Source organism: Salvia hispanica, chromosome 2 (assembly GCF_029641045.1).
Source record: "Salvia hispanica isolate PSC_SH4W2 chromosome 2, Shi_PSC_v1, whole genome shotgun sequence".
Classification (NCBI taxonomy): domain Eukaryota; kingdom Viridiplantae; phylum Streptophyta; class Magnoliopsida; order Lamiales; family Lamiaceae; genus Salvia; species Salvia hispanica.
In genome coordinates, this window is record NC_142693.1 from 16,574,241 (window position 1) to 16,600,066 (window position 25,826).

The 25,826-nt window shown below is 35.8% G+C and overlaps 5 protein-coding genes and 1 long non-coding RNA gene across 7 annotated transcripts; 3 read left to right on the forward strand and 3 right to left on the reverse strand.

Moving 5' to 3' along the window:
* Nucleotides 1-4,949: 4,949 nt before the first annotated feature.
* PFK2 (phosphofructokinase 2) lies at nucleotides 4,950-6,980 on the forward strand. The gene is made up of 2 exons (XM_048084424.2): nucleotides 4,950-5,520; nucleotides 6,054-6,980. Exons 1-2 carry the CDS (start codon nucleotides 4,969-4,971, stop codon nucleotides 6,876-6,878), a joined length of 1,377 nt encoding a protein of 458 aa, XP_047940381.2. The 5' UTR covers nucleotides 4,950-4,968; the 3' UTR covers nucleotides 6,879-6,980.
* Nucleotides 6,981-9,752: 2,772 nt separating this feature from the next.
* Nucleotides 9,753-12,162, forward strand: LOC125222945 (O-Glycosyl hydrolases family 17 protein). Its single transcript, XM_048125854.2, has 2 exons — nucleotides 9,753-10,195; nucleotides 10,852-12,162. The coding sequence occupies exons 1-2, from the start codon at nucleotides 9,849-9,851 to the stop codon at nucleotides 11,945-11,947; spliced, it is 1,443 nt and encodes a 480-aa protein (XP_047981811.1). The 5' UTR covers nucleotides 9,753-9,848; the 3' UTR covers nucleotides 11,948-12,162.
* A 954-nt stretch (nucleotides 12,163-13,116) lies between these two features.
* Nucleotides 13,117-15,565, reverse strand: LOC125222955 (E3 ubiquitin-protein ligase RGLG5-like). Its single transcript, XM_048125867.2, has 11 exons — nucleotides 15,411-15,565; nucleotides 15,142-15,315; nucleotides 14,802-15,027; nucleotides 14,625-14,738; nucleotides 14,441-14,538; nucleotides 14,283-14,362; nucleotides 14,084-14,189; nucleotides 13,880-14,007; nucleotides 13,587-13,746; nucleotides 13,416-13,472; nucleotides 13,117-13,336 (listed from the first exon to the last, which is right to left on the reverse strand). The coding sequence occupies exons 2-11, from the start codon at nucleotides 15,289-15,291 to the stop codon at nucleotides 13,253-13,255; spliced, it is 1,203 nt and encodes a 400-aa protein (XP_047981824.1). The 5' UTR covers nucleotides 15,292-15,315; nucleotides 15,411-15,565; the 3' UTR covers nucleotides 13,117-13,252.
* A 909-nt stretch (nucleotides 15,566-16,474) lies between these two features.
* LOC148931658 (uncharacterized) lies at nucleotides 16,475-17,465 on the forward strand. Its single transcript, XR_016135455.1, has 2 exons — nucleotides 16,475-16,635; nucleotides 16,733-17,465. It is a non-coding gene; the product is annotated as an uncharacterized LOC148931658 (long non-coding RNA).
* An 849-nt stretch (nucleotides 17,466-18,314) lies between these two features.
* On the reverse strand, nucleotides 18,315-19,935 carry LOC125222977 (large ribosomal subunit protein uL23-like). The gene is made up of 4 exons (XM_048125907.2): nucleotides 19,917-19,935; nucleotides 19,773-19,824; nucleotides 18,844-19,207; nucleotides 18,315-18,536 (listed from the first exon to the last, which is right to left on the reverse strand). Exons 2-4 carry the CDS (start codon nucleotides 19,783-19,785, stop codon nucleotides 18,452-18,454), a joined length of 462 nt encoding a protein of 153 aa, XP_047981864.1. The 5' UTR covers nucleotides 19,786-19,824; nucleotides 19,917-19,935; the 3' UTR covers nucleotides 18,315-18,451.
* A 916-nt stretch (nucleotides 19,936-20,851) lies between these two features.
* Nucleotides 20,852-24,960, reverse strand: LOC125222963 (DNA-directed RNA polymerases IV and V subunit 4-like). 2 transcript variants are annotated; one of them, XM_048125880.2, is made up of 11 exons: nucleotides 24,810-24,960; nucleotides 24,544-24,618; nucleotides 23,523-23,585; nucleotides 23,339-23,398; nucleotides 23,132-23,215; nucleotides 22,761-22,872; nucleotides 22,502-22,579; nucleotides 22,355-22,388; nucleotides 22,215-22,283; nucleotides 21,287-21,416; nucleotides 20,852-21,153 (listed from the first exon to the last, which is right to left on the reverse strand). In XM_048125880.2, the coding sequence occupies exons 2-10, from the start codon at nucleotides 24,590-24,592 to the stop codon at nucleotides 21,318-21,320; spliced, it is 648 nt and encodes a 215-aa protein (XP_047981837.1). In that variant the 5' UTR covers nucleotides 24,593-24,618; nucleotides 24,810-24,960; the 3' UTR covers nucleotides 20,852-21,153; nucleotides 21,287-21,317. The 2 variants fall into 2 exon arrangements, with proteins under 2 accessions (XP_047981837.1, XP_047981854.1); XM_048125897.2 differs by lacking the exon at nucleotides 23,523-23,585.
* Between the last annotated feature and the right edge of the window lie 866 nt (nucleotides 24,961-25,826).

A 25,826-nucleotide genomic window follows, 5' to 3' on the forward strand; every position in this document is an offset into this window, starting at 1 on the left:
TAATGTCAATTAACTACATGTTTAGTTATAACTAACTTTTAAAAGAAATCCCAAAACGTTAAATTCATATAACATATATCAAATTAAAGATAATTTTATAAGGATTCCAACGATATCATACATGCATATGTTCCGACGTCAAAATTTGAAAAAAAATTTGAAATTTTTTCAATTTTTTCGTAAAGCAGAAATGTCAACATACTATATAAAATATGTCAATATAATACATGTAGAATGTCAATATAAGCAATGGGTTAACATTCTTAAAGCATTGTGTTGACATTCTCAAAGCATTGTGTTGATATTTCTGAAACACTATATTGACATTTTCATCTAAAACCCTAATTTGGCATTTTTTTTATCTTTTTTTATTTTATTAATAAAAACAAAAATTACACGTGGCAAATTGTAGACCACACGTTTTCTAAAATCCTATAGCCTTAAATTAATTATAGTTAGCAATTAAGTGATAAGTTAGCAATTGATCAGTTCCCTATACTACATATTGTATGAATAGTTCATAAAATTGTAAAACCTTTTTCACCAAGTCAACATATTCCCTAATCTCATGATAAATAAGGTAACTTTAATAAGAGAGTTATGTATCACGCTTTTAATATTTTACTTTTTACATGGGTTACAATAGACTATAGTGCTATTAAAGTATTAATGTATTGCAATTTCTGCTAGTTAATCTTAGTAAATTTTTTTATGCGGTTGATTATTTTAGTTGTCTTAAATTTGTTGCTTGAAGGCTGTTGACTACACTTTTCAATTTTGATTTACCATGTAAAATATGAGTAATTGTTTCTATCCTAAAACTTGCTATGCAATTGTTTCCTTAATTTTTGCTATATTTGTTGGTGCCTATCCTTTTTAACCCTACATAGGTCAAAATATAGTAGTAATAGCAAGATTAATTCCTAGATTATTTTTAAGGATTGGAGAAAATTAGGTTTGCTATTAACTTGTATAAACATTAGATTAATATTTTTTCCTATATATTACTCCCTCCGTTCTTAAAAAATAGACAACATTTGAAACATCACGGGTTTAATGCACAATTGGTAAGTAAGAGAGATATAGTAAGAAAAAGTGGTTGGAATAATTTTAGTGGAGAGAATATGATCGACCCACTTCATGAGAGAGAAAAAAGTGTACTTATAGAATTATTCTATTTTAAAGAGACATCCCAAAATGTATAGTCTATTTTTATGAGACATTCCAAAATAACAAATATATATCATCACAATTTGACACATTTTCAATTATCTCATTTCAAAAACATTAATTCCATGTCATGTGTCTAAATTTATTGACATGGCTCTAGCATGTGTCGATTTCTGAGATTCTATAATTTGCAAAAATGATCAAATCATATCACAATTTTGCTATATTTTTTGGTTGTCCATGTCGAAAACTTCAATTTCATGGTGTGTATCTAAATCTATTAACATGACACTTACATGTTCCAAAATTTGAAATTCACACATAATGATTTCTTTCGGCCACATCAAACATAACTCTCCAATATCCGTGATGGTATGTATATGAAATTCACCTTTAATAATTTTATTACATAGGAATATATATTATATGTCTCTCTCTAGCTAATTATATTACGGAAACAGTAAGGACATTAGTGCACCCAACCTTCTCTCTGAGTTTTTTGCCCAATTTGATTATGTCAATGTTTTCTCCGATCACAACCACTTCATTTCTATGCACACCCTCAATTGCTACCGACTCCACACCTTCAAAATTAATTAATTCAATCATATAAACTGGAAAAATAAAATTTATTCAAAATATAATATAAAAAAATGGCTTTTCGTTAATTTAATTTACGCAGACAAACCTCTTTCCTTAGAGACGACCTGCAATGCTCTAGTGGGAACATTTGTGCAAGGGACTTGTGTCTGAAACACTATTTTTTGCTGCAGAAAATAAAAAATAAACACTAAATTAAATACAGTGTAATGAAAAAGAATGACAAAAGGAGTCAGAAAATAAAAAAAATAAACACTAAATTAAATGCAATGTAATGAATCAAGGGATTCAATATCCAAGAAGTACCCTCATATCTGATGATTTAAAACGAAAATAAGAAAATATGTGAGGAGACCAAGATGAAGAAAATGTGAGGAGAATGTGTTGGAAAATGAAGTTGGAAAATGAAGAAAATATGAGAATGTGTTGGAAAATGAAGAGGGGTGTACAACAATAAATGTAACTTCTACTTATATTGAACATTTTCACATATGTAGTGGTAATAAAATTGAGTGGTCACTTTAGGAAATTAAATTGAACTTCGTTTAATCGTGATTCAAATAAAGCTAATCATGCACATGAAAAAGCGAAAAGGGGGTTGGTAATTCATATTTGTATAAATAATTCATAAAATAGTAAAAGCTTTTTCACCAAGTCAAAGATATTCCCGAATCCCAGGATAAATATAGAAGTTGGAAAGCTAGGATAATATAAATGCATATACGCTGTAAATTGTAAGTTTGAAAATGAAGAGTTATGACTTATGTGTCATGCTTCTAATCTTTTACATGGGTTTAAAAGTTATTTGGTGGAGTTTTAATTTGTGGCAATTTCTGGTGGTAAATCTTTGTATTTTTTGTGCAGTTCATTATTTTAGTTGTCTTAAATTTGCTGTTTTAAGGCCATCTTCTAATTGAAGGAGAGAGTACAAGGAGGGGAGATACACTTTTGATTTTTGATTTACTATGTCTGATCAAGTAATTGTTTCTCTTTTTCCTTAAAACTTTGCTTTGCAATTGTTACTTTGCTATGATATTTGTTCTAAGCCTGTCAAATTGGGTACCCGCGGATACCCGATCCGAAATTTTCGGGTATCCGATCCCGAAATTCCCTAAATTCAATACCCGATACCCGATCCGAATTTAATTTCGGGTACCCGGATACCCGACTCGGGTATCCAGTCCCGAAAAATCGGGTATCTAGTCCCGATTGTGATTTTAATTTTAGAAAATTAACTACAAACTTTGAGAATTTATACAATATTATTTAATTAGAATTTAATACAAAATTAAAGTAATATTCAAGAGAAAAACTAAATACAAAATAAGCATTCCACAATTATTAAAAATATATACTGCCAAGTTTTAAAATGCCAACTATCCATGAACGACCAAATATTAAAAGTTATAGTACTATATACTGCCAAAGTGCCAATTCTTCTGCATTGCCGAATATTATTAAACAGTAGTGTCAACAATTTTAAATATTGAAGTAGTGATGGGATTACTATTCCGAGAGGAGAGGGAGAGACTGAGCAGTAGAGGATGGAAGAAAGGGAGGGCGGCTGGTGGCAGATGAGAGGAGAGGGAGAGACTACCGAGAGGAGACGACCATCGGCGGATGGAAGCGCAGCGAGAGAGCAGGAGGGGGGAGGGGGGCGGTGTGAATTTTGGGGTATAATCTAATCCAATATGCTAACTATTACAGTAAGTATTAACTAAAATATAATTAAGAAAGAAAATTACATTTAAAAAAAATATAATTTATTAATTTTTAAAAAAATCAGATAATTCGGGTATACCAGATTGGATATCGGATAACCCGATATCCGATAATCCAAAATTTTCATTACCCGATCCCAATCCGAAACCCGAAAAATCGAATTTTGGGTATCCAATTATCCGGCTTTTTCGGGTTCGGGTATCCAATATCCGCTATCCATTTTGACAGCCCTAATTTATTCTATTACTTTGTTGTCGATTGCCATCCTTTTAAACCCTACATTTGTAAATTGTTAGTAATTCCTAGTTTATTTAACCTAGTTTAAAATAGAACGATTGGTGGATTAGTTTTGCTGTTAACTTGTACAGTACTCCCTCCGTCCCGCTTAAGATGACACGTTTTCCTTTTTAGTTTATTCTAGCTAAGATGACATAATTTCTTTTTTAGAAACTTTTCTCTTCAATTAATAGACTCAAACATTTTTTCTCACTCTTTAAAATATTTATCTTTCTTTCTCTCTCTCTATGGAGAAATATTTATACCCTCCTTTTTTCTCTCCAGTTAAACACTTTAACCAATAACTCATAAAATCTCGTGCCGATCAAGAAATGTGTCATTTTAGTCGGGACGGAGGGACTACTATCTAATTATTTTATTGATATCCTTCAATATTTTTTTTAGGATAATAGTCATTTGAATTATGAAGTTTAATCAAATTTTGGTATTATATTATACATTAAAATTTACTTATTTATTAAATACTCCATTTGTCTTACAATAATTGTCGCTCTTTTCCATTTCGGTCCTTTCCATTTTGGTTCGTTCCATAATAATTGTCATAATTTCTTTTTATCATAAATGGTAAGTAGGTTTTACATTCCACTAACTCGTTTCACTCACATTTTATTATAAAACCAATATTCTCCCCATCCACTAAAAATAAGGCAATTGGTGTTTTGCACGGGTTTTATTGTAGAATTAGTAAGTACTAATAGAGAAGGGAAAAATTAAGAGAAAATGAGAAAAAATAAGTAAGAAATAATGTTAGTTGAATAATGTGTAGTGTTATTATTTGTTGAATACTTTCAATAAATTTAAATGCTCTATTTATTATAGACAGCTAAAAATTATAAACGTGCCCTATTTTTGTGGACGGAGAGAATATAAAAAAAATGATATGAGGTTACACTCAGTTTTTCAATTAAATTTTTTTCGCATTTTTCAAAACCTGTGGCTAACAGTGAGAAATGAGAGTGACGAGAGGAGTAATTATTAATGATGGAGTACATTTCTGATGAAAATTATGAATATATTTGTGGTCAAACTAGGAAATGACCACAACGTGACCCCTCTCACCAACCACTGCAAAAGTTCACCACGTAACACCCACGCGTCAACCCCAGAGCCTTCCACGTCACCACAAATCCACATACATACTCCCCTCTCAACCCAAAATCGAAAAAAAAAAAAAAAACCATGGCCTCCTCCGCCGGCGGCGAAGATCACCACCTCACAATCCCAAACATCAAGGTCCAGCAGCTCCCGCACCTCCTCCACGCCCTCCCCTCCCTCCGCAGCCACCCAAACCCCCTCGACTCCAACCCCTTCTTCCACCCCTCCTCCGAATTCTACATCGCCCCAAACGACGTCGTCCTCCGCCACATCCTCCACGGCCCCTCCGATCCCCCCGGGCCCCGCCTGGCCTACCACCGGGCCGGGCCGAGAAAGGCGGTCTACTTCGAGCCCGGGCACGTGCGCGCGGCCATCGTCACGTGCGGCGGCCTCTGCCCCGGCATGAACACCGTGATCAGGGAGCTCGTCGTGGGGCTCTGGGACCTCTACGGCGCGCGCCACATCTTCGGGGTCGAGGCCGGATACCGCGGGTTTTATTCCCGCCACCCGGTCGCCTTGAACCCGAAGATGGTCCACGACTGGCACCGCAAGGGCGGCACCGTTCTAGAAACTTCTAGAGGCGGCTTCGACCTTGCTCGTATCGTCGATGCTATTCAGGATCGTGCCTTCAATCAGGTTTCGATTATCAAATTTGGTCCATTTCTGGTCAATCCTATAATTTCAAAAAATGATCAATTAATATATCACATTTTTTTGGCTTCAACCAACGTTTTTGATTAACGAGATTGGTCGATTTCTCGTCAATTCCATTATTTGCAAAATTATCAATTAGTACTATATGGTTTCATGTCGAAAACTCTAATTCCATGTTGTGCATTTAAATTTATTGACATGGCGTAATTTAAAATATATAACAATGTGACAAATCGAACATTTTTGTACAAATAATGATTTCTGTCGGCCAAATTAATTATGCGTAATTTCCCAGGATTTGAGATTTTTGGGAAATTTCAGAAAAAATGTCAAAGTTATAGTACTAATATAATCGAACATTTTTGTTGATTTGCGGGATTAACAATAAATTTGTCAAAATTATGATTTTTTAGGTATAGAATAATTTTTTCTTATGTGTATATGAAATGGCGAACAATTTTTAATTTTTGTGATCGAAGTTATATAAATATGTTGTACTATATGCATTTTGTCAGGTGTACATCATCGGTGGCGACGGCACGATGCGCGGCATGGTTGAGATATTCAACGAGATACAGCGCCGGAAACTGAACATCGCAGTGGCCGGAATCCCCAAGACGGTGGACAACGACGTTGGTATAATAGACCGATCCTTCGGGTTCCAAACCGCGGTGGAGATGGCTCAGCAAGCGATCAGCGCGGCCCACACGGAGGCCGAGAGCGCGGTGAACGGCGTAGGGCTGGTGAAGCTGATGGGGCGGAGCACCGGCCACATCGCCCTCCACGCGACCCTCAGCAGCCGCGACGTCGACTGCTGCCTCATCCCGGAGACTGACTTCTACCTTGAAGGCAGAGGCGGGCTGCTCGAGTTCCTCGGCGCCCGCCTCAAGGAGAACGGGCACGCGGTTGTCGTCGTGGCCGAGGGGGCCGGGCAGGACGTGATACCGAGGAGCGACGAGGCGCACGTGGAGGAGAAGGATGAGTCGGGAAATCCGGTGTTCTTGGATGTGGGAGGGTGGCTGAAGTCGGAGCTGAAGAAGTGGTGGGCCCGGGATCACGGGACGGAGCTATTTACGGTGAAGTATATCGATCCGACTTATATGGTCCGGGCCGTGCCGGCCAATGCGACGGATAATTTGTATTGCACGTTGGTGGCGCACTCGGCCATCCACGGGGCGATGGCCGGGTACACGGGGTTCGTGTCGGGGCCGATTAACGGGAACTATGCGTACATTCCGGTGGAGGACGTCGCGAGGGCGAAGAATCGGGTGGACACGAGGGACCACAAGTGGGCGTGGGTTCGATCACTCACGAATCAGCCTGATTTTGAGAAGAGGTGAAATTGTATTAGTACAATATAGTAGTAGTGTTATGAGATGTTACTATGTTGTTGTTGTTACATTTTTAGATTAATAAGAAGGGTTAGTATTTGATTGTTGTGACTTGCTATTGTTAATAAGACAATAAGACAAAATAGAGTGTTGGTGAGGTGGTGACATGAAAAAGGTAGAAAAGAAAGAAACGTAGAAATGTGGCTTTGTGCTTTGAAATCAAAAATGGAGATTTGAAGGTGAAAGTGAAAAGCGATTAAAAAGAGAAAGAGATTATAGATGAGATGGTGGAATATGATTAGGGAATAGAATATCAATATGCTGTACGCGTTTATTTGTGAAATTTCGTTAAACTTAAAATGTAGGCTTATGTTAAATGTGTTTTTGTGATCATATCCTTCTATTTTGATGAAGCCAAGTTAAGGTATTGTGCATGTATGTGAAGTAATTGAAATTCTAGCACGCTATTTTTTGTTTGTAGTTAACGAGCCCAATCAAATAGTTGGTCCAATTGACCAGCACGCGGATCGCACCTCTCGACTGTCTGATTGAGATGGTGTGATTAATCACCCCTATCCTGGATATCCTTGATTATTCGATTCACGCTCTTTCTCTCTAATTGTGTGTTTCTTTAGGTGAGTCTCTTTTTTCTTTCTTTGTTTTCAAGTGGCTCATTCAATTTTTTGTCTAAGTTGATATTGGGATCTCCTAGCGAAGATTACCTTCTAGGTTTTCTTGAGAGTGTCGACACCTATACCTTTAAGTTCAGGTTTGCAAAGTCAGAGGAGATCCAGTCCGATATGTGAGAGGTTGTGAGTTCTAGAATATTTCTTGTGAGGTTTCCTTCTTGGTGTTGTGATTTAGTGTCCTTCAGTCTTCCCTTGAGATTTTGAGTAAAAAAGCTTCTTGTGTGGTCTATTTTTGTGCAATATTGAGCCATGTAATTCTCTGATTACTAATCCTAGATACCAGATCGAACCCTCTCTTCATAAAAATAGTACCCCCTCTGTCCATGATTAAATGTTTCAAGTTTCCTTTTTCGTTCCTCTATAATTAAGTGTCTTATTTACTTTTTACAGTATTTGTGCTAATAAAGCTATCATTCTATTAACTTATTTCACTCATATTTTTTTATTCTAAATTAATATAGACAAGTAGGTTTCATATTTCATTAGTTTTTCTAAGTCACTTTTTATTAGTAGTATATTTTTGAAAATCGAGTCAAGTTAATTTATGTTACTTTGCTAATAAAGCTAACATTCTATTAACTTATTTCACTCATATTTTTTTATTGTAAATTAATATAGACAAGTAGGTTTCATATTTCATTAGTTTTTTTAAATCACTTTTTATTAGGAGTAGTATATTTTTGAAAATCTAGTCAAATTAATTTATGTCACTTAATCGTGAACGAATGGAGTAGTATACTATATTAATATTTCCTTTTTTGGTAAAATGATGTGTAAGTACTAATTTCCCCAATATGTAATTATAACCGGACATTAATTCGACTATTCCCTTACCTTTACATTTGTCGATCGAGAAAAAGGGGTATATTCGTTTCTAAACTTTTAAAAGTTGTTTAAATTTATTAGATCCATGATCCTTGAAATTTGTTAAACGCAATTCTAAGATTAATTTTGTTGCGTCAAACTTTTTGCTATTACAGTATCTGAAAGATTTCCATTCGAACGAAATCGTCAATTGTTATTATTTAAGAAAATTTTCTATTACATCTTATTATTACCTTTATGGAAAAAAGTCTCGATTGTTATTAAATACTAAGTACATTTTTAATCACATTAAAGAAACGACTCAATGTAGGCTCCACTTCAATAATAATTCATGTATAGCAATAGCAGCGAACTACGCACTAATCACTTTGTTTATCCAATTTTTATTTGTTGCTTTTCAGCTTTTAATTACACTCCTTAACATAAAATACTAAAAATGTAACATGCCTTAATTTGCATAAATAGAATAGGACAAAAAGAAGAGACGTGGAGGTGGAAAAGATTGTTGTAACATGTCACTCCCTAAATCACTGCAATCTACATCAATAATTCTTCTAATAGAATAATAAACAAAGCGATAATCTTATAAAATGATAAACAAAGCGATAATATTATTAAAATTAAGCCGACATCTTTATCGGCTAAAAGTAGAGAAACAGTTGGCCGATATGGGGGTACTTTCGTCATTATAAACTCAAAAATCATTTTCTTGATAACTCTTCTTGAATTGTAAGTTTGTAACAATAGGGTAAAAAAAACTAATCTTGAATATGTAAGTAAGGTTTTAAATAATACTAAAAGAAACTAATATGGGCCATAAGATTTTGAAATTTACCTGTTTAAATAACAATATAAAATATTAAATTTTAATTAAAAAAAATTAATTGTGTAATTTGAACACAATTCACCCCTTTTTGGCATACAAATATACAATCACACAGTTATTATAAAAATCAATATTTTAATCTTGGCATGATCTTCTTGACTTAATTATTTTATGACAACTCTAACAAAATTTAAATTGCTTATAAAGAACTTTCCATAAACTCTATAAAGATAATTTTTGCTAACATAGTACTTCTCATTACACTTCTGCCACTAATCCAAAAATATTAATTTATGAAATATAAAAAATATAATAGTAGTATCTCATTATAGAGTGAAACATAAGCCAGATAATTAGTGATGAATATAATTACTCTATATTTTTGGTGAGGTGCATAATTGCATTTGGTTCTCACATAGTGTTAGTTAGATTAAAAATTAGGAGTTCTTAAAAAAAAAAAAAAAAATAGTACTACTATATTACTAAAAGGTAAAAAAAATCCAACTCCCTAATTAATCTTGAAATTGACGCTTGTATGATTTAAAGTTTCAAACTTTATACACTTCTGCTCAGTTCTGTTCTTCTCAGGAGGCCAACCACTGCCTTAATGTGAAGTGAAGTAACCCAGATTTTGTGAAAATGGAAAGACTCCATTTTTATAGCAAAATCCTAGTGCTTGTGGTGAGCTTGTCAGCGGCGGCGGAGGTGGCTGAATCGGCGATAGGGGTGAACTGGGGCACGATTTCTCTCCACCGCCTCTCGCCTAAGAATGTGGTGGATCTTTTGAAGGACAACAAGATTGAAAAAGTGAAGCTCTTTGATGCCGACCCAGACTCCCTCAAGGCGTTGATGGGCTCTGGGATCCAAGTCATGGTTGGGATCCCTAACGAAATGCTGGCTCTCCTCAGCTCCTCTCCCTCTGCTTGTGATTTGTGGGTTGCTCAAAATGTCTCCAAATATGTTGTCAAAGGCGGTGTTGATATCAAGTACTCTCTCCTTCTCTCTCTCTCTCACACACACACACACTTTGATAGTTGTTAGTTTATGTGATTGTGTTGCATTTGATGGTTTCTCCAATTGAGGTTTTGTATCTTAACTTGTAAAGATACTATTTTGTTTGGCCTTTTTTAAAAAAAATGCTTTCTTTTCATTTTCAGTGTGAATATGTTTGGTTAGGTTGTGTAATGTTGATTTGCTTACTATTACTATAAATTATTGGATTGTGTTATCTGATTCTTGTGGGAGCCTAATTGGAAACTGCATCTTTCTTTCTTTCTTTCTTTCTTTCTCTGCTGCTGCTTTTGGTAGAAGATTCTGTTTAATTATCTAACGCACAAAAGATTTTATGTTGTCTAAGACTAGTTTACTCTTAAATAATGGTTTCTTGTTGCTGTAATATGCTTCTTTACAAGTGTGTTTGTAGTTTTGTTTCAAGCATGGATTGGTTTATCAAATTGTGAGCTGTTTGTCATATCACATTTGCAGCTAAATTTGGCTACAAATGATGAAAGTAGAATTATTTGGTGGCACTGTATAAATTTTATGTACTCTGTTACTTGATTTGGGGTTTAGAACTTAACAAGATTGATGCTTTACCTCTATAATCTTTGTGGACACTACTGAATCTCGAGGGTGGTTGCAGGTATGTTGCAGTTGGAAACGAGCCGTTCCTGACTAGTTACTCTGGTCAATTCCAATCTTATGTGGTGCCTACTATGGTGAATTTACAGCAGTCTCTGGCTAAAGCAAATCTTGCAGGCACAGTGAAGTTGGTCGTCCCGTGCAATGCTGATGCCTATGTATCTAATCTGCCATCACAAGGAGCCTTTCGAGCCGAGCTCACACAGATCATGACGCAGATTGTTTCTTTCCTCAACTCTAATGGTTCGCCTTTCATAGTGAATATATATCCCTTCCTAAGCATGTATGGGAACTCTGACTTTCCTCAAGATTATGCATTCTTCGAGGGCACTACGCATCCTGTGGTGGATGGACCAAATACCTACTACAATGCGTTTGATGGTAATTTCGACACACTAGTGTCAGCCCTAAGCAAACTAGGGTATCCTCAGATGCCGATTGTTATAGGAGAGGTGGGTTGGCCGACAGATGGTGCATCCGGGGCAAATCTCACTGCAGCGAGGGTTTTCAACCAGGGACTTGTTAAGAATGTATTGTCGAATAAGGGAACTCCTCTAAGGCCAGGTGTCCCGCCTATGGACGTCTATCTTTTCAGTCTTCTCGACGAGGGGGCCAAGAGTACCCTTCCCGGGAACTTTGAGAGGCATTGGGGCATATTCTCCTTTGATGGACAGGCCAAGTACCGACTGAATCTTGGCAATGGATATTTGAAAAACGCGAAAGAGGTTAAGTATCTTCCCTCCCGATGGTGTGTTGCAAATCCTAACCGGGATCTTTCCACCGTGGCAAGCCACTTCAAGCTTGCTTGTAACTATGCAGATTGCACGACACTCAGCTATGGGGGATCCTGCAACGATATTGGTGAGAAGGGGAATATATCGTATGCTTTCAACAGCTATTATCAGGTGCAGAAGCAGAATCCTCGAAGCTGTGAGTTTGATGGGCTTGGGATGATCACTATGTTGGATCCTTCGATTGGCGACTGCAGATTTCTTGTTGGTGTCACAGATGAGAAATCTCTAGGCTTTAGGTCCGACAGCAGATGGGGTGTATTCTTGCTAGTTGCTTGTTGGGCGCTTCTCGTGATTTTCATGTGACTCGGAGGTTTTGAAGTGGGGTTTTCAGGGTTCCCTCTTCTGTAATGTCCCGGTTAGCGAAAGAAAAAGATAAGATACTGCACATAAATATCACTATAGATGTATTGATTAGAAGATTGGTTGGGGTTAGTATGGTTATTGTTGAGTTGTGAGAGTATTGACTATTGAGCTTCTGTACTATTATAGCACTATATTTATTGAAGATTTTTATTCAATTTGATACTGTATTCTTAATTATAGTACAATGCATCACATTCTTTCAAGATACATATGATGGCAACACATTCTTCATTTGTAGCATTTCTGGTTTTGATGTTAGCAGCAGCTTTCGCCGCAGCAGACTCTGGCGCAGGTGATGAGGGGCTTCGAGAAGTCAAACAAGCAGCATCGGCACCCTTCAAACGCAGATTAATTAGGAATCAAACTACATATTGCAGAAGGAAGAACTGTTTTATGGAGATGTTACATACCTTGTGGATGCACGATGCGTTCAGCAGGTTTCGTGCTAGCTGCTGCACACGAACAAGCGACAAGGAATGCAGCTAGCAGCATCCATGTCAGGGCGATTGCCAAGCTCTTGTTCCTCAACATTTCTAGTTTAGAATGGAAGCATCAAATGCAGATATGAGATGGCCTTTTTATTGAGGAAATTTAACTATGGGATTGAAAATTTGAAGCTTGTGTGAACTGATCGAACCCACTGTCTGCTTTTTCTGACTGATGAGTCCACCACTACTGAGGTGGAGTCAACCAAGTTGTCTTCTTGCCTAACCTATTGTAATAAATTGTTTTGGGATGTTCAGTTTCAGAACCTTCCAAAGAAAGAAGATGTACATTCATTGAACTTGAGTATGTCATTTGAATATCAAGATTCCTTAAACTGAAAAATCACAACTTCAATCATTCATCAACATTTCCTCACCATGAACCATTCAGTTTCAACAGTTCATTTTCCTTGTATTTTGAACTAAATTATGGAAGAGGAAGTTTGATTCATGTTGCTATACAACTGAGTTTTTCACACAAATTGGAAGCTGGAGCTTAACCAGACTCTTAATTCTTAAATACATAGCTCAGAAAGCTTCCAAAACCGAACATCTCGATGGCAAACGAAATCAGCTCTCCTCGAAAAACAAGAAAAAACTAACAGACATGGTGTTTACAGTTAATAGTTTACTCATCTGCAAATGTTCTTTAAATTGAGGTAAAATTAGGAATAATTCAGTATCTATTGCTGAATATACACATTCAAATCACTATTGAATCACACATGCTATCATTGGTTCTAACATTGGCTTTATGAGTTTAACCATAAAGCCTCAATCTGGTTGTTATCTCTGTCCGACAAATCGGACACCAGCTCAGCTCTTCGCCACAGTCATGGCACACCTACAAACAACACAGAATGCGCAGAGTTTAGCAGGAGACAACCTTACAAATTTTCACATCTTTATGTTTGGTGCTTTACCTGATGTCCGCATCCAAGTGCAAGATTTCGTCTTCTGTAGAAACAGACGGGGCACCTCTGTGGAAAAAGGTTAGAGAATCATTGTCAAAAAATATCACCAAAACGCAAACTCACCCTAATGCTAAAAATAGTATAAAAGTGTAACAAACAGCACAAAGTGAGAGGATGCACCCTTTCATTTAAAGTGCTTGAAGTGGAAACAGGAGATGGATGGGTAGTTGAGAAGGTTTCGCTATAGCTGCTTGAACGAGTTAAGGTTAGATGACTATTCGACCTCAAGCTGCGCGAAGGAGGTGGCAACGGGAGAGTTGTGCTGTGCCCTCTCTGGTTGCTGCAACAGAAAATGTAGGCCTTTAAGATGTTGGTTTTTTCTACTGTTCATATGATGAAGCATTTCTATCAATTGATTGCAATCGACATGAATAACATTTACATGATAGTATCTATTCTTCACAGTGCATTACCCCAAGAGTTGGAGTTCCATTGTTGCTCTGTATTGTAAAGGGATTTCCATCAATGCAGCCAAGGCAAACTCAGTTTCCTTCTCCGGTAGAGGGATATTTCTTGACATGATTTCTGTGAAATTGACAAACTGCATTTGGAAACCAATGTAAATTTCTGATCAAGCATGAGCATGGATTCAGTGAGCTGGATTTGCAAGGTCTAACCTGTATGTTGTCAAAGGCTCTGGCTGGGATATTGTCATCAAACTTGTGCATGGTATCCCACGGCCCGTCTCCAACTCCAACCACGATAATGGACAACGGGTACTCGCTTCACAACATGAACAAAAAATCAAAGGTAAAGAGTCAACTAAAGCCTCAACATCTTTTGAAAAACTAAGTCCAGACTTGCACAATGTACAACCTTGCTCTCACTATTGCATCTACTGTTTTTTGCTCCTGAGGACTAAGCTGCCCAGCTTCCGTGTCTACGTTTCTTGTGACCTTCCACAGAAAGTCGAAATCAGTTCCATCGAACCAGAAGAAAATTTGAATTTATTAAGATGCAAGCATAATTATTACTTGGCCATCAGCTATGATCAAAAGAACATGATATTGGCCACCATTTCGATCAACTATCCCCATAGCAGTCTCGATTATTGGGGCAAACGACGTAGGTCCTGTACAGTCAGTCACAGAGCATCTTCTTCATGAGAAAACATGAAGTAAAACTTTAACAAACTTGACAAAGAAGAGGTGGATGAACCTGATAGCCGAACATGTGGAACAATCTCTCTATAACGAGAGAGTGCCTCCTCGAAGCCATCACAGGGCCTGCTGTCCTCATAGAAGCTGAACACGTCCCGATCATGAGTACTCACTGCGAATATAAACAACTGTCACACCATCGCTAACATTGAAATACGCTAGCACGGTAACATACCATCGCCAAAGCCAAAACACGGAATGAGATTATCCTCATCGAACTGCGAGAGCGTCCTTCCAATGATGGAGATGGCGTGCTGGTACGGATTCATCCCGTCGCTCAAGTGATGAAGGCACCTTCCGTCGAAGGAATCTCTCCCCGTCCATTCATTGCTTTTGGTGAAGTCAATGCCTACGATCAGATTCGAGGATTCTAGACCGGATTCAGCAAGCGCTTGCGTAACCTTCAAACAATCAAATCATCAAACACAATAAACTGCAGGCGAGGTCCAATCATCCAAATCCAACTCAAATTTCAGAAAAAAAATAGCATCCAAATTTGACGAAATGAAACGCACCTGATCGATAGATCGGTAATTGTCAGCGATTCTACCATATCTCCTAGAAAAAGGAGTGGTTTCAGCATCTGTATCAGTATCATGAGGAGAAGAGGCACGGTTGGGTGAATTCCGTCGGACTAAACTTGCATTCGACATCTTCGCCCCCATCTCTGTCTTCTTATATCACAAACACTGCAAAAATCAACAATTGCATGATCAAATTCATCTTTTCAGTTCAAATTTTATTTCCGATTTATATGAACAGAAACGTTTGCGCATGATTTTACCTTGAGGAAGAGAATGATGAAACTGAAATCGTCGTCGTTGACGCCAAATCTGAAGAGATGCCAATTGATTAGTATTTTGTTTGAGCTGACTTTTTTGCTGCTTAACATCACAATCAACACGGCATTCACATTTGCATTTTCAAATGGAAGCTTCAACGCGCCGACGAAGTAATCTACACACATAATTAAGCTTATACTATATTAATTTAGTTTGCGTAATCTTATATTACTATAAATTTATAATACTAATATTTTATCGAGCTTACATGACATTTGACCCAATACTTAATACAATTATATTTAGACAAATGTGGAATTGATACAGATTGTTATACGCAATTTCTTTATAAGATTGTCTACGATCAAAATCGATAAAACTAAGTATAGAATCTTTTTATTATAATTGATGAGTGGGCTTATGAATTAACATTCCATTAATTTATTTTTGTCGATGGTGACATTGGAATTTGTCTTCGGAAAAACGTTTTGTTTCTATCTCTATTCATAACTAATGGGACTTCCGAAAGCCTCGCGAACATCACTATTAATTTTCTAATGCTTCTAATGTTTGTCATTAATGGATCAATCACTTATTACACTCAATTAAAAGTACCGGGTGAATTTAACACGAGTTTAAAGGAATATGAACGAAAGTGGCTCAAAAAAATTTTGTAATATGATTCCTATTTACAATTACAATTACTTGTTCTGTCTGCCGTTAAATGTCCAAGTTTCCTTTTTCGTCCGTCCGCCAATAAATGTTTCATTTCACCTTTAACATTAGTACTTATTTGGTAAATAAATTCTACATTCCACTAACTCATTCGACTAATATTTTATTATAAAATCAATATATAAAAGTAGGCTCCACATTACACCAACTTTTCTACCCAATTTATTTCATAAAGTCAAATAATTTCTTAAAACTCATGCCGATCAAATATGAAACATTTAATGGTGAACGGATGAGACTATAATAAAAGTGAATATAGACTTAATTGCAAACAAACTGAAATAGCAATGCAAGACTCCTAATCATGGATGGAGAAAGTAGGAGTAATATTTTTTAAAATATCTTACACTTTTAACAATCACATATTAGTATCCAATAAGTTAATACCATTCCAAATTTACGGCGATCTATACTTCAGTTCTCGTAAAATCAAGAAACATAGCATGTCTTATATTTCTTAAGATGACTTTTCAATGCTGAAGAACATAGCATGTCTGATGCGAAGCATATTTTCTATATTATTCCCCTTAGTGCTTTACATTTTTATGTAATTATGACTTATCAAATTATTGTTTTCATCGATTTTTAGGTTGTAAAAAGCTTATTAGAGCTCACTCAAACATTCCATCGAACATTTGGTGTGCTGTGCAAAAGACAAATGAAGAATTTTCGTTGAGGCATTTCATCGAACAATTGGTGTGCACTGTGTTTTAACACAACAAACAGCAGCTGCTGAGTCACCTCTCCAGAAACGAACCTCACGACTCAACCACAAACTGAGCCGGCTCTCCGCCGATTGGGTGCCCCGACGAACCCGGCGACCTGCGGAAGTGCTTCGCGCAGCAAAGCTCCACCCGCCCGGGTGAGTTTCATACCAACAAATACACCCGCCCGGGTAGCTTCTTCAAGGCGTGAAGAGTCCAGAGAGGGGTGATTTTATGTCACCCGGCCGGGTGAATTTGTAGTTTCGAAATATACCCGGCCGGGTAGAGCAATTCTAACTGCATCTCTGCAGTTTCTTGGGCGGTTGGCTGGGAATAAAAAAAGTAGACGAAGAGAGAGAAAGGGGGAGAAGGAATCTGGAGAAAAGGAAGGGGGTGAGAATTTAGAGTGGAATTGATACGTGTTTGGTTGGTGAAGTTGCAAAAGGAAGAATTCTCCAAAGTCAAAATCATCATCTTCAAGTTCCATGGTTTCAAGGATTTCCATCTCCATTATCTTTGTTCTTAGTTTGATCATGTTAGGCTAAGAATATTGTGTTGCTCCAAACATGTGTTAGACAATGTAATTTTGTGATTTATCCTATGTTCGTTTCTATTTCATACTCGCTTTTTCTACTTGCTCTTTGAATTAATCTATCTCTTTAGGTGCATCTTTAGTGATAGTTTTGCAATCTTATTTTAATGTCTCTTTAGCTTGAAATAAGATGGATCAAAGTAGTTTTAGATTATCAATTGGATTTGTTTAGATGACAGATTGATAATGGATGTTGAGCACTTTATGAAACTGTTTCTTTGAATCTCGCGCTTCCGTAGGATTTTTAGAATTGTGGAATTTGGTTTTAGAAATATGTGTTTAGCTATTCTTTGACCAATTGTGTTTAGCATGTTTAGTGCCTACACTTTAGTTTGTTCTTATTTATCCCGAATGTTATGAAATAGAATCGAATTTTTAAGTCTTGTTGTCTACAATTGTTTGGAGTAACTTTCGTCTCTCTTGTGTATTTTGAAATTTAAACTCTGTCTCTTTTGTTTTAAAATCTTTCTCCATTCAAAAACCTTCTTCTTAAATGTTTTTTATTGTTTGTGAGTTAGACAAACTTGCCTTCCCTGTGGATCGACACCTTAAATTACTACACACGAAGCTGTAAATTTGCAGTAAAGTGGTAATATTTGGGTTAATTAATTGAACTTGAGTGCAAAATTATTTTGTGTTGATAGACCTAAAATTACACATCAATGTCTTATATTTGAAAAGGAAATTATTTTTGTTTTTGTAAATGCAAAACAAAATTGAGTAATGACATTATGAGGAAATACAAAAAATATCATAATCATAGGCGATTTGGTGGTTCAGTAAAAAAATGAATGAGCTAGTTCAGTAAATTGTCACAAATGCTATTTCACAAAAAAAGAAGCATCGGCAAAAACTTTAAACTTTTTAACATGAACTTGTACCAAAAAAGGATTGAACTTGATTGGATGAGGTAGTGACTAATTTCCACATATAGAAAGTCAATCAACAAAAAATAAGTATAGAAGCTGGAAAAATAAGTCTCACTAACATAAAAATTACACAAACTGCCAACTTAGATTATCCCGATTTTGTTCGCAACATCCAACGCATCATAGTCTGGGGTCAACCTCACGTACGCCTTCTTGGTACCGTCCGGCCTGAAAAGAGTAAGCTTGTAAGATTCAACTGCAGCGAAAACGGTATTTTATCACCATCATTCAAATGTAATTCAATCATGTCATATTTTATCACCATCATTCAAATCATTAAGACTGGCAGAAACATGATTCACTAACTACTTGCAGCCACAATACTTCAAACCAACAAATAACAAATATTCGAGATATAAGTCCATCCAAAGTTGCAAATCAGATCAGGCTGCATGCATCATAGAGAACAGAGAATGTTGCTAATAAGATGTAATCATTTACAGCTAGTAGCCAAAATAAAGTTGAAATGGTATACCTGATGAGGGTGTTAACCTTCTTGGTCTGGATATCATACATCTGCTTGACAGCAGCCTTGATCTTCTTCTTGTCAGCACGAAGATCAACAATAAACACCAAGGTGTTGTTGTCTTCGATCTTCTTCATCGCCGACTCAGTAGTAAGCGGGTACTTCAAAATCTGGTATTGGTCCAGCTTGTTGCGAGGGGCCGCAGAAATCCTAGGGTACTTGGGATTTCTTTCCTTCGTCAATGTCTTGGGTCGGTAGAATGTAACTTTGGTGCGGATCTTCTTGGCCTTCTTCTTGAAGGTGCCCGGCGACTTTACTGCCTTAGCGGCCTTCACTGCCTGGGCCTTGGCATCACCCTTCTTAGAAGTATCAGCTGCAAAAAATGTGGAATTCAAACGTATGAAAACTTTTCACATAATTCATATCAATCACAAAATATAGTAAATCAGAAATTGCTCAAGTTATAAAATTGAGAAGAATACAAGGACCGGATGATTAAAGCAATTAAAACTACGGTTCAAATTTGAACTGAGTGAGTGAGAATAATTAACAGTTTTCAAAAAAAATTCACATAAAAAGTATTCGCAACATCTCAACAATATCTTGCAGTTAGTGCAGAAACAGCTCTTGTTTAAAAACTTAATGTAAACCTATCAACTTCTTCACATCTTAGAAAACAATAGCAACAATTTTGATTTCCCATTGTAAAATACTCCATATACTATTTTGAAAACAATTTCAGTGAGCATCGGAACAAAAACAAATCAGAAATCTACAGTCAGAAGGAAGAAAAATCCTAATTATGGTTTATATTCAAATCAACATCATATTGTACATGCTTGCAAATATGTACTCAAATCAGTAGAAAATCATAGCTGTATGCCAAACTAGAGAAACAAAAGCTAGAAAAAAAATAAAAATCGCGAAGATGTGCAAACCTTTAGGAGCCATTTCCGGTATGAAGCAATCTGCTACCTCGCGAACACTAACCTGAAAATTCAATCAACCTAACAATGTAAGATTCTGTGATTATCAAAAATCAAGCGCTAGAAAAGATGGAGCGAGAGAGGGAGAGAGATAACCTGGGAGAGATAGGCCGAATTAGGGTTTGGGAGTACTACTTATGGAACTAGGGTTTGGCCGCTCCAATATCACTTACTCAGCCCAAATTCATAATGGTATTGTTTTTGGGCCATGTTATGTTTTAAAGTTTATTTTCACTTTACTCATAAATTAAAATGCTCACCTTAGACACAAGCCCATTACTTATTTATTTCACTTAACTTTTCTAGTGCTTGAGTTACGACTTGATTATTTCATTGCAGCAAAAGAAAAGGAGGCGATTTCGTTGCCTTGGCAGCCCTTATACTCCGGTCTGACATCATGTGAAGGAGTTCAATTAGGATATGCAGTAACCCATTAAGGGAAGACCTTAACCCATTGCTGCCAGAAGTCCATCTTCCAAGGCCTCACACTATTACCATTTATGGTAAAAGTGAACCGGGACTCTTATTCGCGGACAGACTAAAATGGAAAAACGAGACTTCTATTCACGGACGAAGGGAGTATTAATTATGATGGAAGACTAAAAGTTTTAATTGTAAATTAATTAAATACATACTATAAGTACTATTTATAAATTATTATTAAATTTTAATTAACTATCATCTGTCTTTTAAAAATAAAAAAAATATATTTTTATTTTAGTCTATTCTTTAAAAAATAAAAATTTCTATTTTCAAACCAAACTCAATAATTTACTATCACCACTTCCATTATTTTTATCTTACCTTTAATAATTTTTCTATCTTATTTTACTAATATTATATTAAAACTCCTGCCGTTTGAAAAGTTTTTATATTTCAAAGACCGTGAGGTGGTAGTATTATATTTGCGAATGCGAGGCCAGCACCAAAGTTTTCATGTAAGACTTTAGATAACATATTAGTAATCTATTAACCTCGAAAGATATCTAACGCACCTTTTTTTATCTTCAACCACACATATTAGTGATCTATTAACCTCGAAAGATATCAACAGACATTCATTAACCACACACTACACATAATTTCAATAGTTTTTTCGACACTTTTTGCTGCTTAACATTAACATGAAAATTAGTGAGTGTATAAACCGACACCCCTTCATCCCGCCAATTCGGCCTTCACTAAATGCAGCATGGGATCAACGAAAATAAATGTATTTGTTAGCATTAGTTTGATTACATAGAAATAGAATCACGGGAGCGCATTGTCTTCATTACTTCAGAAAACCGGAGGGATGTACATCTACCAAGCCCCATATCATGTAGCACGGTTACTGCCAAGTTCAAAGTCGGAGAGGAGAGACAGCAATAGTAAGTAAAATCACAATTTTCTGGCCTACATTTACAGACCACCGTATATTCACATGGAAACAAGATAGAACGATTGAAAAGCCAGAAACAACTTACCACAGCCCTCCTCTCCTCCTCTGTTGGCAGTCTATGTTGTCGAGTTTTTAAGGTTAGCCAATGCTTCCTTGAGGTTTGCCAGTTCGGCCAAAGCAATTCTTAGGGGATCCCTCAACTTGCTCATCTTAGGCTGGAAAAGAACATGATCAGTCAAAGTCTGTTCAGCTTGGATTACTAAATATAATGAAATATCATCTCTGATTCTCTATCAATATCATGACTCATCTCTAAAATATTAATCCTTGTGTCATTTGGATTGTGATCTTTATTTTTGAAAATAACAAACAACATTTAAACTAGTGCAATTTCACTTGCAAATTATTTGATAACATAAGGTATTTGATGAAGATACGCAGGTAATACCAATAAAGACTAACATGTAATGAGATATTGTTGCGGTTTTTATCATATACCAATATCATACAGACTTTTAGGATCACTCAAACATACTGGGAGCTATGCCTAGATATAGATACCACTACCACTATAAACCGGAGATGCAAAACAAACCTCACAATCTATATAGGCCATGCATTTAGCATTTACACTATGATTTCTTACTGCAACCATAAAACTTTTGATAATTTCAACCAGATCTGTTCTCAGTTAAAAACAGCTAAGATTATAAACGACGCCCTTCTATCTTGTCAAAAGTGAATCAATTCACTTGACCTCAAAACCTAGTTCATATTAGTCAGACTTAGAATATTGAACCACAATACTAATACAACAAACACTTATTTCCATGTTCATATGCTGACTTTAAGAAATATACAAGAAACTGATCGTAGAGTTTCTGGAACATAAAAATTATATGCTCACTTATAGAAATATAAAAGAGATCTAGCGTTTTTTGACATAAATAATGATAAGTCATGAAATCAATCATCCCATTTTCTTTCTAACCAAAAAAAAATAGTTATAGTACCTTCAGAGCTGGGACAACGGCAAAAACTTCATCTACTGATTCAGGGCAAATATTGGTAATCAAGCAAATCTGTATTATAGAAGTATATTAAATTATTTCCATGACAATAAGATTGGAAGACTAAGTCTTGGTTTACGTACCTCACAGTCAGAAACACCATGCTTCTTCAGTGGCCTTATTAGAGTTAACGAAAAACAATTCTTGAAATGATGGAAAAAAGAAAGTATCTATGGTTTCTGACATATATGACTGAGAAATTTTTTGAAAGTTACTACAGATGAGGATACTCAAATATTTTCTTCACGGTCTCAGGCTTTGCATAGTTCCCACCTCTCTTGGCATATGTCAGTCCCGTATCAAATGAACTATTATAAGAGATAACACTCATCGTCAAATTTCAGGAAGCATAAAACATCCACAACTCAACATAATCAAATAAAAGTAAGAAGAAAGTCTGTATGATATAAGTTCCAACCTCTGCAACTTAATCAAATAAAAGTAAGAAGAAAAGTCTAGATGATATAAGTTTCAACCTCTGCAACTTACACTGGTAGTTTTACATCAGGATCTTGAGACAATATAACCATCTGATCTTGGATGCTTTGCAATATTTCCGCAGCTTCACAGTCCATCAAACATGTAGAATTGGGAGGGAGCTCTATACGTAGATAATCATTCAGTTCAAAGAATGAAAAAAAAGGAACAACAATCTGGAATCATGCTGAGATGATCATTGTCAAGGGATCTAACGATGGGGTTCATGCTTAAATCAGTGCTACAATTTAGTGAATACTAGCATAGTCAAGTCTTGCCTCGAATTTATATATTGCAAGGCAGCCTCGTGAACAAATGCACAAAGTATAATTTATAAATATTCAAGAAATTTCAAAAAGATTTGTAGTATACGTATAACTAACCTTGATCAAGTCTTCGCACCGCCGTGGTTGACCCTTTCCCTGTGGGTTTTTTAGAGCCATTTGCAGTTTTGTCACCTTTTCCACCTTCATCCATGTCATGATAAAATGTAGGTATTAACAAAATAAAAACAATCAAAACTCTAATTCCAAAAGCAACATCATTCTCAGTTGCAGGGGAAATGTAATTAAAAGGATTCAATGCCAGACCTTTTGCAGCCGGAGTATCAGCTTTCCCATTAGATATTGGTGTATCAGTTTCCATAATATCTAGCATTTGGAATAACAAAAAAAGATTAATATAACAAGTGCACAGCAATATAAGATATGGCATTTATCATTCCAACTGAGGGTGAGTAAGATTACTAGCAAAAAGAGTAATTCTAAATTTAACCTTCGGAATCAAACTGAACCTTTTTCCCCTTTTTCTGTTTTCCTGAGCTATCACCATTCCCAACTGATTTGTGTTGCACAAAAGAACTTGTAAGGACAATAAGAAAGAACAAAAACACGAAGATACAAGTGTATATAATAATGTATACAAAAAAAGTAAGCAACAAATAATTGAAAATTTGTCAATTTGACAAATGAGAAGATAAACAGTGGATCTAATAAACTAGTTTCATCACACAATTAATTATGTTACTTATGTATAAGTGCAAAAGTACAAACAAGTTTGTCTTCTATAAGAGGAAAAATATCGAACATATTGCCGCCATAAAATCCCAAGTCCAACCAAATAGAGACGAATGACGAAGTAAACAGGAATTGGCAGGTCTTTCATGTTATATACATATTCTTCGATATATCCTTATAAATTTCTTATTCTTTAAAATCATAATGTTAGCATATTCAAAAGATTAGAAGATCAACCCAGGCCAACAGATGCAGCTATAACTGAAATGCATAGTGTCATTAAACAAAACTTCGCTATGAAGTAAATATAAACAAACCTACCAAAAAATGTTTACCAATGAGGCTAGAGAAGTGAGAAAAAAGTCACATCCTATCTGCTATAAATTAAGTCTTCCTACAAACAACAAAGTTAATGCCTTCTTTGACATGTATCGAACTATTCCAGAAAAAAGATTGACAACATATAACAAGCATTTAGCATTAGACGGCAAAATCAGGAGCAAAGAGAAAGATAGTAAACCACTTCATCACACATACTTGCATCAAAACATTGTTCACTGAGTAAAATACTAACATCAGTAGTAATGCCACTAATTCACACCATTTTTCCAGCAAATTAACGGAACAGTTTTTTTTAAAAAACAAAAACAATACGAAAAGCCTATAGCAGGAAATTGAAATTCACACTCATACATGAAAGAAACAGAGACACCAGCAACAATGTAAAAGAGAGCGGTGACACACACACCCCGACACACGCACACAGACGCAAGCGATACCAGGTGATTTTAGAGAAGACTTGCCCCCTTTTCCACCTTTCTCCGACATTCTGTTATCCTCCGATTGCACAAGCCCTAGAAATACGTAGGCGTTCCAATTCTCGTCAGTGTTTGTTTCGAGACATTCAAAATTAAGAGGATAACTCTACCAAATGCCGCTCAAAGAGCACCAGAGGGAAAGCAAAGAATTTGCGATTCTTAGTGGAAATCAGAGAGAAATAAAGCGAGAGAAACATAATGCATATTTTGCATGCATATTTTCTCACCGTAAGGCAGGGCGGCGGCGGCGACGGGAGCTGAAGCTGAAGCCGGTGATAGTCCACTGTCCACCGGCGAAGACTCGAGTTGGGGTGCAATTTCTAACTTTCTGGGAATGTTAATGTTTTAATTAATCTGAACATGCAATTTGTTGAGATTGCAGGGACCAAACTCCAATTTTTCTATTTGAGTACTCTTTTACTTTACCGTGACCCAGTAACTATTCTTTGTTTGATTTATAGACATGGAACATATCAATCCACCATATCTCTTGGCTTTCCCATTATATTATCATGATTCTCAGTTTACTTTAGTATATTCGTCCCATAATAAAAGTGTAGGACATAAATTTTGAAAAATATAAATAATACTCTCTCCATCCCCGAAATTTTATTACATTTCATTTTCTGCACTTATTTTAGAAAAACAATGATAAATAGTTAAAGTATAGAAAAAGTAAAATAAGAAAAAGAACAATGTAAATATGAGTCTTCTCTATATTATTATCTCTCTTATTTTACTCTCTCTCCACTTTAACTATTTATTATTATTATTTTCAAAACGAATGCAGAAAATGAAATGTGACAAATTTTCAAAGACGGAAATATAGATCCCATTTTTAAAAATTGGTTTTATAATAGAATGCGAGTGAAGTGAGGTAATAGAATGTAGGACCACTTACCATTTATGAAATGTAACTTTTAATGGAATGGACCGAAACGATAAAATGTGATTCTTATTAGGGAATGGAGAAGAACTATTACAATAACTAGAATCATTGATCAATTACATCTGTTCATAAAAATAAAATAATTTTAAAAGTAAATTCAACGAATTTTAATTATAAAATTGGACATAGATAAGATTTAAAAGGTTGTTGAATCGTTAAAGTATTCTCAATAAAAACTTAAGATTCACCCTCATTAGAAAGTGAGACTTATGATAAATGGATAAAACTAATTTTGGTAGATAGATCAAAATAAAAAACACAAGACTATATTTTTCTTGGATGAAATAACGCTTCT

Excerpts from the sequence above, each read along its gene's own strand:
- PFK2 (XM_048084424.2), top strand. The coding sequence starts at position 4,969 with ATGGCCTCCTCCGCCGGCGGCGAAGATCACCACCTCACAATCCCAAAC. Across the intron at positions 5,521-6,053 it reads AGGATCGTGCCTTCAATCAG|GTGTACATCATCGGTGGCGA; the intron begins GTTTCGATTATC and ends GCATTTTGTCAG.
- LOC125222945 (XM_048125854.2), top strand. The coding sequence starts at position 9,849 with ATGGAAAGACTCCATTTTTATAGCAAAATCCTAGTGCTTGTGGTGAGC. Across the intron at positions 10,196-10,851 it reads AAAGGCGGTGTTGATATCAA|GTATGTTGCAGTTGGAAACG; the intron begins GTACTCTCTCCT and ends GGGTGGTTGCAG.
- LOC125222955 (XM_048125867.2), bottom strand. The coding sequence starts at position 15,291 with ATGGGGGCGAAGATGTCGAATGCAAGTTTAGTCCGACGGAATTCACCC. Across the intron at positions 14,739-14,801 it reads GTGTTTTGGCTTTGGCGATG|TGAGTACTCATGATCGGGAC; the intron begins GTATGTTACCGT and ends TTATATTCGCAG. Across the intron at positions 13,473-13,586 it reads CAAGCACTTTAAATGAAAGG|AGGTGCCCCGTCTGTTTCTA; the intron begins GTGCATCCTCTC and ends CTTTTTCCACAG.
- LOC125222977 (XM_048125907.2), bottom strand. Across the intron at positions 18,537-18,843 it reads AAGGTTAACACCCTCATCAG|GCCGGACGGTACCAAGAAGG; the intron begins GTATACCATTTC and ends TACTCTTTTCAG.
- LOC125222963 (XM_048125880.2), bottom strand. The coding sequence starts at position 24,592 with ATGTCGGAGAAAGGTGGAAAAGGGGGCAAGTCTTCTCTAAAATCACCT. Across the intron at positions 23,586-24,543 it reads GTCTTCTCTAAAATCACCTG|TTGGGAATGGTGATAGCTCA; the intron begins GTATCGCTTGCG and ends AACACAAATCAG. Across the intron at positions 21,417-22,214 it reads CCGTTGTCCCAGCTCTGAAG|CCTAAGATGAGCAAGTTGAG; the intron begins GTACTATAACTA and ends GTTCTTTTCCAG.